The sequence below is a fragment of the Accipiter gentilis genome, chromosome Z, assembly GCF_929443795.1.
Source record: "Accipiter gentilis chromosome Z, bAccGen1.1, whole genome shotgun sequence".
Taxonomy (NCBI): Eukaryota; Metazoa; Chordata; class Aves; order Accipitriformes; family Accipitridae; genus Astur; species Astur gentilis.
The window spans coordinates 1,008,894-1,025,454 of record NC_064919.1 but is presented as its reverse complement, the minus strand read 5'-3'; the positions used below and the strand labels follow the sequence as shown (position 1 = coordinate 1,025,454).

Below are 16,561 nucleotides of genomic sequence, written 5' to 3'. Positions count from 1 at the left end.
CCAGAGGAACGGCAAAGCCCCGGTAAATCGCCAACCGTTGAAGGGTCCGTACGGGACACCTGGTCGTAGATCTCAGAACAGCGGAGCCGGTAAAAAACACGTGGCGGAACGGTTTAGAAGTCCCATCGCGACCCAGTGCGCTTGTTGGCCTGCAAGGACGGTGCCCAGACCAAAGGTCCGATCTCCCCGCTTGGGCCACTGGAGTCAAGCGTGTCCCACCGGACTTCTGAAAAGGGAAGCCCACCGTCACTCTCGGCTACGACCCGGCGCTAACTTTTAAACCCTTTGACACTCTCAGAAATAAGCCACGCTAGCTTGAGAGTTAAGAGCTTGATGAATTTTTCGGACACCTAGGCGTCAAGAGAGCTGCGTTGGGCACGCTCAAGCTTCCTCCTCCTTCTCTCCACCCGGCGTCCTGCCCATCGTGTAGAATTCCTTGTTTGGGCGCAGGTTAATATAATGAGCTATGCGATTAGACATGGCGAAAAAAGCAGAAATCATGCCTATGTCCCAGGCGTCTTCACGGTCAAAACCATGCCTCTCCAGTTTCTGGAAATGCTCTTCAGTGATGTTGTCAGCTCGACAGACTGCAAGAGCAAATTCCAGCATTGCCAGGTCCCGGTCGCTCAGGTCAGCCAGTTTCCAGTTCACAATGACCTGTGAGAAAGCAGAAACCAGAGGTCGCGCGGGTGAACCCAGCAAAGAGTCTTAACTGGCTGACCAACTTCTTCGCTCCGCGAACCAAAGAGATGGCAGTACACAGGCTCTTACTCAGCACCTGAACCAGACGTCCTGGCTACCATCAGACACAAGACTCATTTGTTTAACTGCCCTTCTCATCTCGGGGACTGTGGCAGTTTTGCTGAGCAGGCTATGGATGGAGGAGTTCTTGAAATGGGACGCAACGCCGCCAGGATGCTGCAGCTTCCCATTGGTAGCAGGTTCCTCCACAGATGAGATTAAAACAGCAAAGAAGGGGGGCAGCAGAACAAACGCTCTGCAGGTGAACATCCCTCCCCGCATCTTGCTTGGAAGGTAGATGAGGATACACAGACCCCCCACCTCGAGGTCCCACCCCCACTGGCGACTGGTGTGACTGCTCACCAGTAAACCTACTAAGCCTGGTACTGAGTTAGGCAGATGTGTCTATATGTGTCAAGATGTGTCAGGATTGCTGGGAACCACATAGACTCAAGGATCAAAACTTCAGGCAAAAAGGCAGACACAAGAGGGCCATTCCCACCTCCCAAAAGACCATGTGAAGGAGGTGGGTTGTACGCTGTTGTAATCCCACTGACCTGGTCAGCCAGCGCCGGCTGCTTGGAATATATCCGATGAAGTGCTCCATGTGCAACCACACAGTAGGGACATCTATTCACAGCACTCGTAGCCACAATAATGAGTTCTTTGTCTGCCTTGCTGAGTCGCCCTACAGGGACAGCAAAAGATTTGGCACGCTTTGCTACTAAAAATGTCCACCACAGCAACTATCACTGGGGAAACAGGGAGGGGAGGGCTCCGGGTACAAGCTGCGTGCAGTACAGCCCAGGAGACAGAGCTCCAGAGAGCATGCAGGGAGACGCTGCAACCAAAGCTCCTAGACAACAGGACAAGGAGCAAGGGTTTTAAACTGAAAGACGGTAGGTTTTCATTGGACATAAGGAGAAAATGTTTTACAGTGAGGGTGGTGAGACACTGGCACAGGTTATCCAGAGAAGTTGTGGGTGTCCCACCCCTGAAGTGTGCAAGGTCAGGTTGGACGGGGCTTTGAGCACCCTGATCTAGTGAAAGATGTCCCTGCCCGTGGGAGGGTGGGTGTTGGACTAGATGATCTCTGAAGGTCCCTTCCAACCCAAACCATTCTGTGATTCTATGATCATCCATGCAACCAATTTACCTGGATGGTTGCTCGTGAGGCACCTAATTAGGATGAGGGACATGAGATTTGGTCAACAGAGAAACAACAATCCCATGTAACAGGAAAACTTGGAGGAGCACAACTATTTGCTCACCAAGTAGGAAGCTCAGTTGGTACTTCTCAGTGTATGTCTCGGAGGCAAATGGCTATGGAGGGTGTTGTCCGTTCATCAGACTGCTTTATTGCTGCTTTTACAGAAAAGTACAGTGTTCTAAAACCCACTAAGCAGGTTTCAGCAAGTAAACATTACTGGCAGCTTTTCAGGGCAGAAAGTAAAAACCAAAAGGAACAATGAGGTACCCTAGGACTGGGGCTTTGAGGACATCTAATGACCACCAGACAGAAAAACCACAACTTCTGCACAGCGTCTAGCCCTGAGACTGCTCTAGAGAGGCTGTGGAAAAGAAGGCTGTGCTTTGTTATACTCAGAACCAATCCTAATCATTTTCACAAAGAGCTTCACCACACAACTCTGCACAGGATCTGAGGAACTAACCCGGCTGCATATCAGCACTCATGCTCTTTGCCTTTTTAAAGATAATTAATTAGCAGCAGGGTTTTTTCAAAACTACACTTCACAGGGAAGGTCATGGTCCCTCCTCCTCCCCACAAAAGCTACTGCTTTACTGGACTTTGAAAATATTTCCATAAAACCAGTGTCTTCTATGAGCATGAAAGGCACTACTAAAACCTCCTGGGTAGAGAGGAGTCAGAAAAGACCTTCTTGCTCTGGTTCAGTGCCAGGAGGTGGCAACACTGTGATATTACAGAAGAGATGCTGACAAAAGGGTGGGATCCAAAGTAGTCCTACTCTTCAAGCCAAACAGAAAGGAAGCATGGGAATGAAAGGGAAAAACGGACCCTTGTACAGCTAGGGGCATGTCTTCACTCCAGCAGCACAAGCAGAGCAGAAAACACAGAGGCTGCAGGTAGCATGTGGGAGAGGCATAAGGCTGCACTCCTCTCTGCTCCCAGAACTTGGCGAGACGCTCCTCCTGAGCCCTGATCTCCCATAAACAGGAGGAGCAGTCTACACACACCAGCTTTTTTTACAAAATCTCTGGAGTTTACTAATGTACCTTCAGAGCAAAAGCAATGAGAACAGGCCCCTTGGTGCTCTGTACCATGGGAAGTATGAGGGAGGAACAGGCAGTCCTCAAACTGCATTTCCTCAAAGGGTGGACAGCCATGCAGAATTCACCACAGCCCTGCCCAGCAGCACTGCTGCAGCCAGCCCTCCCTCATCTCCATGCCAGGGCATGCAAAAGCTGCCTGCGGCACAGGCGTTCAAGCACATGGCAAGGACCTCATTCCTCTCCCTGCTGCTGCAGGGTATGGACACCTCCGGGTTCAAAGTCTCCAGCGCAGCACATCGGGTGCCGGAGGGCACAGCCTCCCTCACACAAATTTTGGGCACTGCTGGCAGGCAGCTTATAGCCAAGAACTGTTGTGAAGGAAGAGCTGCAGGCAGGCTCAACAAGGAGCTGCCCTTCCCTTGGGAACTATTTTATGCTGGGCCCTTGGCTGTGACCCCATCTGAGCCACACTGCAGCTGTGGTGCCTGGCTGCATAACCCTGCTGGTCTGGAACCCAACTGACCCCCAGGCCGCCTTTCTGGATCGATCTTGGGTCTGCCTCGTCCCCAAAGACTTGTCTCAGAAATCTGGACTCCTGGCTGGCCCTGGTCACCACTGCCAGACCTGCCCTGCTCGTCTTGCCCTGGTAGCGTGGGGCTGCAGCCTTGCCCGTGAAACCACTGCCTCTGCCTGTGCCCTTCCAGCACACTCGGCTCCCAGCTCATCTTCTCTTAGGCAGCAGCCCATCCTTTCTTTGTCATGACACAGAGCGTGGCGCAGCAAGGCAGCAGAGCTTGGCTTGAGAGCTGCTTTTCAGCCACAAGCTAAAAAGTATGAAGCTGTATGCAATATGAGTGAAGCCAGAAGCAGCTGCACAGTGCCAGCCTCTGCCAGCTGTTATTATGGGCTGGGAGAAAGCACGGTGAGGCAATACATCTGAGGATGTCAGAAATGTCGCTTCTAGCAGCTTTTCGCATCTGCACCAGGAAGGGAAGTTTTGAGGTGGTTGTATGGTTTACCTGTGTCTTTGTTCATAATGGCATTGTAATAAGCAAAAAAAGCTCTGAATTCAGCAGGTCGGTGAGACATGGCTTTGAACACATTGGGCAGAAATCCAGTCTGTTCAAGGAAAAAGAAAAACAAGTCAAGAACTGTAACTTAACACGGAGCACAGAGGGCAACATTAATGCAGTAGGCTTAGAGAACAATTTGTTAGCACAGGAGTGCTGGGCAATCTCTGCAGACCCATTCTCTTGCCCTTTAAGCCCATTTATACGTATGACTGAACATGTAATGATGTGGTTCTTAATTAGGTGTTGCTGCAGTTTGATAGCACGTCTGATTGCCCTGCTCACTTCAGCCACAGCAGTAATGACCACAGGCACATCGGCGAGCTTTCTTCCAGAGAGGCTGTCTCCACTTGGTCTCCCTGCACAGATGCTGCTATGCCCTTCTGTAACTCTCCTCTTCCCTCCGAGCTTACAGGACACAAGATAGGGCTGGCGCAATCCAAACAGCATGCCATCTGAGGTGTTGGTACACCATGGATTCATATGTTGGCACAACAGTGCTGCTCGTACTTCTCTCCCTGTTCTGCTCCCGATAAATGCCAGTGCCCAGCCCACCTCTGTGATGGTGTGAGAGGCTGCCTTTCCCAGAGAATCACTCACTGCCTCTCACATGCAGGATCAGCCAATGCAGCACCCACCCGTGCCCAGGTCCCAGCAGTCAGCATTTATCAGCAGGGGTTCAACCTCAGTCCCTGGCTGCCCACTGCAGTTCTAAACAGGCTGGGTTCGCTGTGATTGTGGTAACTGCCCACGGACTCCATCAGCTCACCAGCTGCTGTTCTTTAGGGAGTTTATGGAAAAGAAGAGTAGCCCAGGTGGCACAGACCCCTCTGGCAACCTCCCTCCACTGCCACACAACTGCCTGTGCCACCCTCCTGTCTCACCCGTCATTTACTGTTAGTTAACCAAGGGAAGGCTCTTCCCTTTTCGTCCACAACCCATTAGTTTACCTAGGAACCTCTGGCAACAGAGGTTGGCAGCACTGTTTGGATATCCAAGTCTGCTACGTTGGTTGGATCCTATACCTAGGTCTTTGCTGACCCTTTCAGTGCACTAACAAATAGGGGTCCGCATCACAGCATGTGAAATTTGAGCTGACTCTTCCTCTGAACATAGTATTTAGCCTCAGGTCTGATGTCTCTTTTCATTATTAGGCAAACTTCAGCAGGGCCATTGCAATGGTAGCAGAGCACAGATTCAACAGGCTTGCAGGAATTACAGGGAGAGATGGACTGGCACTCCTCTGAGAGGAAGCTCTTGGAAGAGAGAAGTCTCCACGGAGCTGTGGCTGGTGAAGTATTTTAGCCATCAGGAAGGACTGTGTGGCATGCCTTCTTCGCAACAGTAGGGTAGGACACTCTAATCCAATTCCCTCTTTTTTTCCCCTTATACACAGTTATGCATTAGGCTTACTGTTCTGCCGCTGCGCAGCCCATTTGGCTTTGGAGGAAAAACATCAAAGCGCAAAAGCAGAAATACCCCCTAAGCCTTTTAATACTGTCATCAAAACAGCTCCTCCCTTGTTTTTTCTCCATTAGACATGTTAAATATGCTCCTAAAAGTGTCTCAAGTAAACACAGATGCTCTCCCAGAAAAACAAATACATGTCAGTGTTCCAGCTAACCCCATGCATGAGATGCCATCTGAAGCTGATGCCTTGAACAAAGGCAGAAGGATGAAAATTTTCCTGTATTGCTGTACTAATGAACTTTTGCTTGCTTGAAAACTTCAAAATTTTGGTATGTGCTAATTACATAAGAAAAACCTTCAGCTTTGTCAATGGTACGCACTAAAGGCACCAACAGACAGGAGGCCTTGGGCCTGATGTGCCTTGGGCCCAGATGATAAGCTTTGAGTTCTGCTGAGCTTCTGTAATTAAAACTTGCCAAGGCCAGTTAACTAGGAGAAAGAGATGACCCACACTGCGTGTGACCAAAGGGGGGACACTATGTAAATGGTAATATGAATACGTATGACTGGAATAACATACATTTCTGCTTGTTAACAGTGTGCACAATAGGTGGAGCGATCCTCCGTGCACCCAGCGCTGCAATAAAGAATGCCTGCTTTCTAAAACTCTGAAATCAAGTCTTAGAGAGTTTCTTTGACCAGTTTTTTCGGTAACAAAACAACCCACTGGTCTCACAGAACCAGGCAGACTTACAAACCTGTCAATACACTGCAGGATTTCCAGTAAAATCCCCATCCTGTAGACAGGAAGGAACTTTGCAAGAAGTGCTGCTCACCTCAGTCTCCTATCAGGTTTGTGTTAGACCTAACGGGACCAGAACTGGTCTCTTAGGGTGTATAGCCTACTCTGACTTGGGACCCTTTCCACTGACAGAGTCTTGCAGCAGACTCCTTTACCTTCATTTCTACTTCCTCCATGAGCTCCACAATGTCATACGGCATGTCCTTCTTATTGGGTACTGGGTACCGTCCAACAGGCCTTGCAGCGCTCTCCTCCGTGGTGCTGTATGCCACCTGGGGCCGCCTCTGGAGTCCCCCTGAGTCTAGGAGAGGCAGACGCTGGGGAGAAAGGAAGGAGGAAAGTTTGTTATTCAGAAGGACATGTATCATCTCGGCAGCCTGGGGAGTGAGAGCTTTTCCACAGCTACTCCTGCTCTTCTGACATGTCTTAGGGGCACCTGTGTCACTGTCAGCCACTCGCTGCTCCACTAGCAGGGCAGTCAGTGGTCTGGGAAGGGAAACCCAAGCCCCACTCCTGGCTGTAGCCCTACGCTGCTGTGTGGGCATCCAGCGAGGATCACCTCCCCTTGCCCCCCTCCTATGCACCATCTCAGCTGCAGGGCACAGCTGCTGCTCCTTGCAGTCCTCACCAGCCACGGATCAGCCCGTCTGCACCAATGCTGAACCTGCGGCATCTCCCAATCTTAAAAGCTGTTTCCCACCAATCTCCACACAGCAAAACTACACAGACGTCCAGCAGTGACCCTAACAGATCTCCTTCAAGAAAGGACCATGAAGAATCAATTCAAGGCCTTTTTTTTCTGCCCATCAGCTTCCCTCCAGGCAAAGCCACCTTCCCTCCTGCAGAACAATCAGTGGCACCAGAACCGGGCCTTCTGGAGGCCTGAAGTAAACAGCGTTGTTACACCGGAACCACTGGAAAGGGTTTGGTACTGACAAGATGGTATCACCCTTCGTAATGCTCCATTACTGGAAGAAGTGGTGGTCTTGCAGCGTCAAGGCTACAGGCCTTGTTAGCTCTTCAGCTGTGTAGTAAAGGGCTTTACAAAAGCAGTTGCCTCTTACAGATGGGCAGGCTGGGCTGGAGAGCGGAGTGACTCAGTGTTGAGCATTGGCGCAGGCGTGCGAGCAGAGCCTGGGGTGTCCCGGCACCCTGCTCAGAGGACTCCTCGAGCGTCTTCCCAGCTCTCCAACATGCACCACAGCAGTTCTGAATGTTCCCAAGAACACTGCACGATCCCCAGCGATCCCACCACCGCATGGCGTCCCCCACAACTTTGGGGTGAAAACTAAACCTGTTGTATCACACATTCTCCAAGCGGTTTTGGTTGGCATATACTTGAGTTCTGGCCCCAAACGCCAACAGGCTACTGCAGCATAAATGAGTAACAACGATAACTGGGGCAGAGACACCTCGGCTTGCTGCTGTGAGGAAGGGAGACGGTGGAACAGCTGTACATGCTGTACCAGAACGTATCCAGGCACCACCTAGGAAAACGATGAGAAAAACACTAAAGCAATTACAAACAGGAAGGCCATCTCAGAAATTAAACTTCTGAGGATAAGTGCAAAAATACACCAGGGTGCAACAGGTAGCTTTTAAGGCCATTGAAAGCAAGGATTCCCCTCACATAAAGGTCAGCCAGTTCAAAACCATAGCGAACCCGTACACATCTGTACAACATCTGTCCAGCGGGTTTTCCTCCCTATCGCTGGAAGAAAAAGTGTCAGGGACCGGCTGACGCAGCGGGTTCAGCAGCTTCACGGAGGGATGTTGCGCAAGTGCGTGGCAGGCCGGCTGGCGTGTAACGCCCCGAGTGAAAAGGAGAAACCGTCAAAGGGGTAGGAGCCGCTGGCCTCCATGTCACCCGTGGAGGCCATTAGCCAGGGTGGCCAGTGACCTTTTCCCTTTACCCCGCTCCTCTTCCTGCGGAGGGTCCCGGCCGGACCTCGCTCCTCCATCAGCCGGTACCGAGACCAACAACACCCCCCCCCCCCCCCCCCTTCCCGGTCCCGGGTGGGGGGACGGGGCGGCAGCCGACAGTTCCCGGGGGCCTCCGGGCGGGCGATCACCGACCTCCACCCGCCGCGTTCGGCCCGGAGCCACCCTCACCGCGCCGGATCGGACCCGCTGACCGTCCCCCGGTCCCGCTGGGCGGTTTGCCGTCCCTCCAGCTTCCCTGCCACGACCCCGGGCCGAGGCCCCCCCCCCCCCAACCCCTACTCACGGCCGGGCGGGCGGGCAGCAGCCGCAGGCCGCGCAGCAGGGAGCCGCTCATCATGGCTCGTCCTCCCCTCCGCCGGCCTCCGGAGCAGGGTCGGTGTGGCCGGTACGGGCGGGGGGGATCCGTCCCGCCTTCTCCCGGTACGTCGTCCTCCTCCTCCACGGCCGCGCCGTAGCTCCCGGGGGAAACCCACCTCACGTCTCCGCCCCCGTACCGCTCCGCCCTGGAAGGGATCGAGCCGGCGGTGATGGCGGGCGGCGGGGCCGCTGAGGCCGGTTGTTCGTCGGCGGAGGCGGCGGTGGCCTGCGAGGCCCTGCGGCTGCTGCGGATCGACCCTTCGGCCGTCGGCCCCGGTGTGGAGCGGGAGGGAGGAGCGGCGCGGTGCTCGGTAGGTTGCGGCGGGACGGGACGGGACGGGCCGAGCTCCCCTCAGCTCCGCTCCGGTTCCTCACCGCCGCCCCGCCGCGGTGTTCGGCTGGGCGGAGGGTCGCGGCCCTGAAGGCCCCCCCCCGCCTCCCCACACACAGAGGAACGTGCTGCGGAAGCGGAGGCGCTGGGAGCGGGTGTTGGCGGCGAAGAGGTGGAAGCGGCGGCAGGAACGGGAGAAGAGCAGGGCCCGGCGGGCCGAGGGACCGGGTGAGGGCCACGGAGCGACGCGGAGCGGCCCCGGTGGAGGGGGTTGCGGGGGTAGGGAGGGGGCCCAGCCGGGGCTCGGTCCGCCATCTCCTCTGCTTTGCCTCCCAGGGGCTGCCCGCCGGGATGGCGGGAGGGCCTCGGCCGCCGTCGTGAAGGAACGTCTGCTGGAGGCCAAGGCTTCAGGGCCCCGGCTCTGCGTGGACCTCGGCGTGGCCGACTGCATGACGCAGAAGGTACGGGGCGGCGGGGGTCCCTGCTTGCTTGTGCCCTCCTGCGCCGGTGCTGCTGATGCCGAAAGCCGGTCGGAGAAACTCTCTAAGGCTCGTTTCGGAGCTTTGGGAAGCGTTCTTTACTGCAGCGCTGGGTGCACGGGGGATAATTCCACCTCGCGCGCATGCCACGGCTTTAGCACTAACGGGTTATACAGGGTAACTAATTGCGTATTAACCAGATTAGTATACATAAAAATGATTGCAACTGATTATCTTAGTGCTGCCTACATCCGATCATGCACAGTGAAGGATCTCTCTGAGTCGCAGGGCTGCTTTTGCGACCACCGACCCATTTGTAGCAATTCTTGCTGGCTGTCCTTGAAGTCTTTATTCTTGTCATTGTTCTTTGATCTTGAAGCTTAAATCTAGCGTACAGGAACATCTCGTCATAAGCACAAAGAACTGCAAAACTTATGAGTAACTACCTCTACTAGTTAATTGCTTGGCTATACTTTTGTCTGTTGTTTCAGTCATAGTGTTAGTATAAGATTTCTAATAATGATTTACCGAATCTCACTTCTACAGACATGTAGCAGCAAACCGGTTTCCACAGCTGGTACAAAATATTAAAACCATCAAAATATTTAGACATACCATATAGAATGTATGGAAATATGCTGTCACTGCCTGCCGGCACAGTTCTTCTGTATGGTCTGGAGACTTCTTGGAGATCCTGGGGATGTGCCCTGACATAGGCTCGACACGGCCTGACAGCTGCTCTTCTTAACCTGTCTGTCCCTCTCTTCTTCTGCTCTGGAAAGCATCAGAGGGAGAGGGGCTGGGGCAGGTCACTGGTTTGTTGTAGCTGTGCTGGGAAACTAAGAAACCCTCCAGCTCAGTTAGAGCTGGGATGTGTGAGGGTGCACACAGCAGCTCTCCTGGGCTCAGCCTCTGGGGTCATGCTGGCCCCTCCTGTCTCTGCCTGTCCCTTCACCCCCCAGGCCTGCCCATGGCTGCCTGGTCTCCAGCAATGGCTGGCTGCACACCCAGCTCTCTGGGTTTCCTTGAGAGCCAGAGGCAGTTGAGCTGTGCTCCCCAGGAACAGCCTTTCCAGAGCTTCAGCAACCAGCCGGTGACCTGGGCATCGTGGAAATCTGCAGGCCCTGAATGGAGCCATGTTACCCTCTGCCCCTGGACTTATGGGTCATTGTGCTTGTTATTTGTTGGAAGGAAACAAGCCGCCTCGCCTCCCAGATCAGGAGACTCTATGGGGCAAACAGGCGGGCCAAGAAGCCGTTTTGGCTCTGTCTGACGGAGTTTGTGGTGGGCTCATTGATCTACGAAGAGTGTTTTCGCATGAACGACGGCTTCTCCAATTATTTGGTAAGGGTCTCTGACCACAGTGCTTTCAAGGCTCGTAGCACCCTGCAGCCACAGTGCTGGCTCTCAGTGTTGACCCAAGGACAGGCTGAGGTGGGCTGGGATGAGTGCTGTGAGTGGTGTGGGAATGCCGTTCACTGACAAGTGGTTAAGGTCAGATCTTCTTGCCCTTTGGCAGGAGACAAGAACTGACATATAATGGGGCGATGTGCAAGGCCTTCAGGTTAGAGGTTGTGTCCCTCCTACCTGCAGGAGGAGAATTCCTTCTCCGGATGCTACTTCTGCAGAGAGACCTGTAATACTGGGGACAGCCACATGTATAATAAGCTTGGTCAGGCTCTGGGCACATCACGCATTCCTGTCCTGAGTTTTTGGACTGAGCTCAGTCTGACTCGAGCACAAGACCCACACATACGGGTTATGGCAGTGACATTGAGCCATGTGTTCTACAGCGCATGTGGGGTGGCACCTGGTAGCGGTGACGAGAGAAAACCACCTGAAGTAGAGATTCCTGAATCTCTAAAGAATTAGAATATCATTTAACATTAGGTAATTATTGCTGATCTCCCTTCCTCAAACCATGTCTACGGATTTTGATGAGAAGAGAATTTAATGGATTTTGAGATATGTACTGTTCAGTGCTCATACAGAAACATTTTCCAATTTAAAAAAAAGCAGTCTATCTGTAGGAGTTTAAACACCTGAGGCACTAGTGTCAGTTCCAGTTTATTTCCGTGTCTGGGAGTGGGTTTTGCTCTGGCAGATGGACTTTGGGCTAATGGGCTGCTTCTCCCCGTCCTGCATTTTTCAGATGGATACAACTGAAGAAAGTTACCTGGACCTGTTTCCTTTAGATGCAATTGTTTATCTCACTCCTGACTCTGAGAATGGTAAATATTGTACATGCTTTAGGCACAGGGGAACTAGGGCAAAACATTGATTTTTTTTTTTAAGCTTTTTTTTTTTTTTTTTGAGACTATTTCATACTTAAGGTGATGAAATTCCAAGCATTCACAGTCTCAAATTGGATGAGATGTACTGTGTACTTAGTTCTGATGCTAAATCAGAATTATTTTAAATTAAGCTACATTGCTTAATTTGCTGCTGCATATATTTTTCTGCCCTTCCTCCATTTCTAAGCAGCCACATGTTTCTGGGGAGATCCCTTTCTTGTTTTATGCAAGTGCCTTACTCTGATAAAGAACCTGATAAGGGTGGGGGAAGGTTTTAGTAGGTGACCTTGGCAGTGGGGAGGTGTCTGCGGAGCAGATTGGGTTCAGACTGACCAGATCAGCCAGATCTCAGAACAAACAACAGTTAAAGGGAGCAGAAACGTATGATGTCTCTGGCACTCTGTGCTTTCAGCCTGCATCTGATCTACCCCTTTCAGCCTGCATGTGGGTTCAGGCAGATGCTTCTGTCTCTGCAGCCTCAGCCTCCTGCATGGTCTGAGGCTCCAGGGTAAAGGGTGACTTTGGCCACAGCTTTCTCATGGAAGTGGGGTCTTGCTTGGAAAATGGTGTAGTGCAGGATTTTACTGTTGTATGATGGTGAGCAAGTGCTTATCTTGTTTCTAGTCCTTGAAGATATTGATCCAAATAAAGTGTACATCCTCGGAGGCCTGGTGGATGAAAGTATTCACAAGGTGGGTTGGAACCTGTCGGAACCAGAAGCTGCTGTCTGCCCCATTCTCTCATGAGAGCAGAGACACCCCATTGGTAGCACCCAACGCTGCTGCTGCCTTGATTTGAGACATCACTGTTGTGCCACCACCTGTTTTTCCTCAAGGTTCTGCCTGGATCCAGCACCAGAGCACCAGACTGAGAGAGACTGCAGCAGTCTGGGTGAAACACAACAGTTTTCAGCTTTGTAGCTGCTTGTGCCCAAAATGATGTGCATGCTATGCATGTGCAGGTTTGTGCATCTTGTTCTTGTTTCCCTTGCAGAAGCTGACTCTGCAAAGGGCACGAGAGCAGTCCTTACAAACAGCCCGCCTCCCCATTCGTGAGTACATGGTGAAAACCGTTAACACCAAGAACTACCACTCGGAGACCCTGGCAGTTAATCAAGGTGAGAGGCTGAGCCATGTCCTGTCACTGGCCTGGGCTGGAGGAGGGGAGAGGCTATCAAGTGCTGAAGCAGCAGTGTTTTCAAAATGGAGGCCCAGTGCTGAGTAATGGGGGAAAACAGGGAGCAGAGGCTATTCTTACTAGGTTTTATCTGTGCTGCCCCCATGTTGAAGGTCTTGTGTACTTCTCTGCATCAGCCCGTTCTCAGGGGAGCAGGACTTGCATCATCCCTGCTTTGCCCAAAGCAGCGAACAGTTAGTGTGGGGAGATGCGAGGAGGTTGCTGTTGCTACAAGTCACACAAGGTCCCAGGCAAGGGAGGACAGAAGTTGTCAGGCCTGTGTCAGGCTCAGTCAAGGCAAGGCTTACAATACCAGGGTGGGGTGTTCGTGTGCTGTACCACTGTGATGGCTCCATGTCATGACCATGATCTAGGCCACCTCGTCATATCAGTGGATGTGCTCATGCTCCTCCACCTCTGCTGGCAGTCTGTGGCTTTGTAAGGTGAACACCTCTAAGGACTACAGAGGGGTTCGTGTCCTAGGCTGGTTCTAGTACGTTCCTACCTCTGGCATGAGGATGTTGTTGCCATCTCAGTCTGCATGAGGCAGAGGAGGTGTTGGAGGGCTCTGCAGAGCACGAAGCACAGCTGCTAGAGACCACTGTGTGTCCCCTGGGAGCCTTGATCTGGAGACACAGCACCTGAGAAGCGATGGTGGAAGCACAGTAGGTATGACCCACCATGGGGGTACTGTCAGCAGCACAGATGGGCAGTACAGGTTAGGTTAGTCAAAATGGTGACCAGCAGCACCTTGCTTCAGTTGACACAGGCTTTGCTTTTCCTAGCCAGAGGTCCCCAAAGTCATCTTGAAAATAGTTGTCTGCTCCTGGATGAGCTGCCTCAAACACTTGCCCATCAGATTTTAAATGAGAGGGAATGCAAATCCCATGCTAACCTCTGGCATCAATTGTTACAATTTCCTGATGTTTTGCAGCCATTGGGTGTGTATTACAGAGCTTCCTAGTGATACTGGTATCATAGCATGGTATGTCTCTATTCCTGACAGTCTTCGATGTCTTATCAACTTACTATGAAACCCAAAGTTGGCCAGCAGCCTTGAAAGCTGGAGTTTCTTCTGGAAAAGGCTATGCACTACCAGATGCAGTGAAATAAGAGGAAATACCTCAGCATGACAATGCACAAGAAAATTCTTTATTTTGTGATGTTATGGAGCCGTGCAGACAAGAGAGGCAAACTCCAAATTTCAAGCAGAGGCACCAGCATGTGCATGGAAGAAAACAGCTCTGCATAAATCTTGTTTAAGGACATTGTTGAGCGTGACACATTCTACCTCAGCTGTACAATGCTGGAAATGGCTTTTCCCCTTGGAACAGAAAACAAAGCTGATGGAGTCCTCGGATCAAGTAAAAAAATGGACAGGAATTCAGTTTTGCTTCTCTGTGAGTGCTTGCTAGAGTGTTCATGACTCTTGTATCTACACTTGTTCTGGAACAGGGAGGAGAGCTTTAAGGTATTTCTTTCATCTTGATTAAATGACAGTTAAGGTGAAGTTAGAATTGCAAAGCTCACTGGCGAGGAAAATTCCTTCCCACAGAAAAGGACAGTGCTGTTCCATTTGGGGAACACAAGATAGGAAGTGATTCCCCAATGGAGAAACAGTTCCCAGGTGCACCATGTCCTAACAATTTTAAACCAGTTGGAAGACTTGTTGTGTTGTTGAAGCCTATAGCTAATCCTGTGCATCTAATCTAAAATAAAATGTTTAAACTCCCATTGCATCCTTACAGTTACTGATGCACAGTACGTCATCACACACTGACATGTGAAGTTCACTAACCCTGATGTTTGTCCTGGAAAGGTATCTGGGATTTGACTGTGCCCTGCACATAGAGCAGTGACATATTTTACAGCTACAGCAGAATGCATTTTTGATGCACCTAAGTCAGTATGTTACCTCAGCCATTGTTGCTAACCCCCACCCCCCCAACAAAACCTTACCGTCAATGACTATGTCTAACCACCAGGTTAGTCTTCCGATGTAAATTACTATCTCATTTGCTTACATGTTTTCATTTCTCCTTCACATCAAGAGCCTTTTCCAACACCTGGAATTCTGTGCCCATGAGACAGCGTTAGCAGGGCCTGGCAGAGCAGCTGTTGGTGGATACAGGGTGTTGCTCCCCACATAGGCTGAATTTGTGTTTGCCAGTGCCTCTTGCTTTGCTGTGCCCATGCACTCTTCCAGTTCCTACTTTTTGTGTCCCCCTGCTCACCAGCCGTTGGTGTGTTGTTAGAGGTCTGCACTTGGGCTTCTGCGTAAGAGACTTTTAACTTTCTAACTGAGCCCCTGAGTTTGCTAGGCAGCAGTGTACGCTAACCCAAACCACCTGGCAGTGGTACCCTCCCTAGTGGCTGAAGGTACTTTGGCCACCCTGTCCCTGTGCTGCCAGGAAAGCAGACTGCCCTTGGTTAGCTAGCTTGCTGCCTGCAGGCACACTGTGAGAGTAGCAGCTGTAGGGGATTTGGCATAGGGCTGCTAAAGGTTGCTGAATTTCTGTGGCTGTTTGTGTGCCTGGCTGCTAGAGGCTGCCTGGTTAGGGAGGTCTCCTAGCAGTGCTGCAGCACTCCTTTCTGCCCCAGCTGCCACCTTCTTCCACATCAGAGTTCAGCTGCAAGGACTTGCCCTTTACTCCCTCCAGAAGCATTAAAGAATGAGCAAAAGTGGAAGTGGCCTCCCTCTTACAGAGCCACAGGACAATCCTGTCCCCACGCTGCCCTGGTGCTTGAAGACGTGGTGTGCATGGGCAGAGCTGGCCACCTCTTGTGGCCTGCACGTGCTCCTCTGCTGCCTTGTGCAGACCCCTCCATCCTGAGTACACTCAGAGGCAGAGAGAGGTTGTCAGGCAGCACACCTGCTGCAGACACCCCTCAGAGAAAGCCAGCTGCTCCCAAACAAGCCCCTAATTTAGACACCAGCAATCGGGGACCTGCCTCTGCCCTCTTCATCAGAGGGTGCCAAGGTCATGCCTCCAGCACTGGAGTGCCAGTGCACCAGGGATGCACAGCTAGATGACCTTTAATGACAAACAGCTCATGCCTAGCTAGCGATATACTGCACACAATGGAAGACGAGCTACTGATGAGATTGGGAGAAGGGGCTTGCCCTCTCCTAGGGAGGCCAGCATAATTGGTCATCTCCACAGCTGTGAAGGTGACATTTCAGTCTCTGGGCTTACTTGTTCCTTCTGGAAGCTGTGGATTCATAAGTAGCAGGGCGGGGTTAATCAGGGACTTAAGCATCAGCAAACAGAAGAGCTGGCTGACACAAAGAGGCCATATCAGAAAAGCAGCATATGGTGTTGCCTCCCTCGCCTGGAACAACCTTCTCTTCTGTCCTTGCAAGGAAAAGCAGTTAAATGCAGCATAGCTTTGTTCCCAGAGAGGTTTCCATTACAACTCCAGAAACATCCTCAGCCTCAGAAGGTGGACAAAGTAGCCTGGGTTCCTTCGTGTCGGGCCAGGGTGGGATTTGACATGACTACTTCAGAGTCTGCCTGTAGAGTAAGGAGTGAGAGGAAAGGAAGGCCAAAAGGCTCCTGCCTTTCTCCAGAGAAGAAGGCTAAGACAACACCTTGGGACTGGCCACCTGCAGGGCCTTTGGGAGGTGAGGGACAAGCCCTAGGCAAGATACATAAGCCATTTAAGTACTCTACAAGTTTGCATATTACATACAGATTGTGTAT

At 51.8% G+C, this 16,561-nt stretch overlaps 2 protein-coding genes across 2 annotated transcripts; one reads left to right on the top strand and one right to left on the bottom strand.

The window, feature by feature from the left end:
• Positions 1 to 126: 126 nt before the first annotated feature.
• LOC126036008 (uncharacterized) lies at positions 127 to 8,687 on the bottom strand. Its single transcript, XM_049795229.1, has 5 exons — positions 8,504 to 8,687; positions 6,432 to 6,593; positions 4,014 to 4,113; positions 1,299 to 1,429; positions 127 to 657 (listed from the first exon to the last, which is right to left on the bottom strand). The coding sequence occupies exons 1-5, from the start codon at positions 8,555 to 8,557 to the stop codon at positions 382 to 384; spliced, it is 723 nt and encodes a 240-aa protein (XP_049651186.1). The 5' UTR covers positions 8,558 to 8,687; the 3' UTR covers positions 127 to 381.
• A 7-nt stretch (positions 8,688 to 8,694) lies between these two features.
• On the top strand, positions 8,695 to 16,560 carry TRMT10B (tRNA methyltransferase 10B). Its single transcript, XM_049795228.1, has 8 exons — positions 8,695 to 8,888; positions 9,028 to 9,136; positions 9,245 to 9,369; positions 10,579 to 10,731; positions 11,540 to 11,618; positions 12,306 to 12,373; positions 12,675 to 12,798; positions 13,864 to 16,560. Exons 1-8 carry the CDS (start codon positions 8,748 to 8,750, stop codon positions 13,968 to 13,970), a joined length of 906 nt encoding a protein of 301 aa, XP_049651185.1. The 5' UTR covers positions 8,695 to 8,747; the 3' UTR covers positions 13,971 to 16,560.
• The last annotated feature ends 1 nt before the right edge of the window (position 16,561 follows it).

What these genes read in the sequence shown, in the direction of transcription:
- LOC126036008 (XM_049795229.1), bottom strand. Translation starts at nt 8,557, where the DNA reads ATGATGAGCGGCTCCCTGCTGCGCGGCCTGCGGCTGCTGCCCGCCCGC. An exon ending in CATTATGAACAAAGACACAG is followed by an intron (nt 1,430 to 4,013) that starts GTAAACCATACA and finishes CTGTCCCTGTAG; the next exon opens with GGCGACTCAGCAAGGCAGAC. An exon ending in AGCCGGCGCTGGCTGACCAG is followed by an intron (nt 658 to 1,298) that starts GTCAGTGGGATT and finishes GCTTTCTCACAG; the next exon opens with GTCATTGTGAACTGGAAACT.
- TRMT10B (XM_049795228.1), top strand. Translation starts at nt 8,748, where the DNA reads ATGGCGGGCGGCGGGGCCGCTGAGGCCGGTTGTTCGTCGGCGGAGGCG. An exon ending in CACTCCTGACTCTGAGAATG is followed by an intron (nt 11,619 to 12,305) that starts GTAAATATTGTA and finishes TCTTGTTTCTAG; the next exon opens with TCCTTGAAGATATTGATCCA. An exon ending in TGGATGAAAGTATTCACAAG is followed by an intron (nt 12,374 to 12,674) that starts GTGGGTTGGAAC and finishes TTTCCCTTGCAG; the next exon opens with AAGCTGACTCTGCAAAGGGC.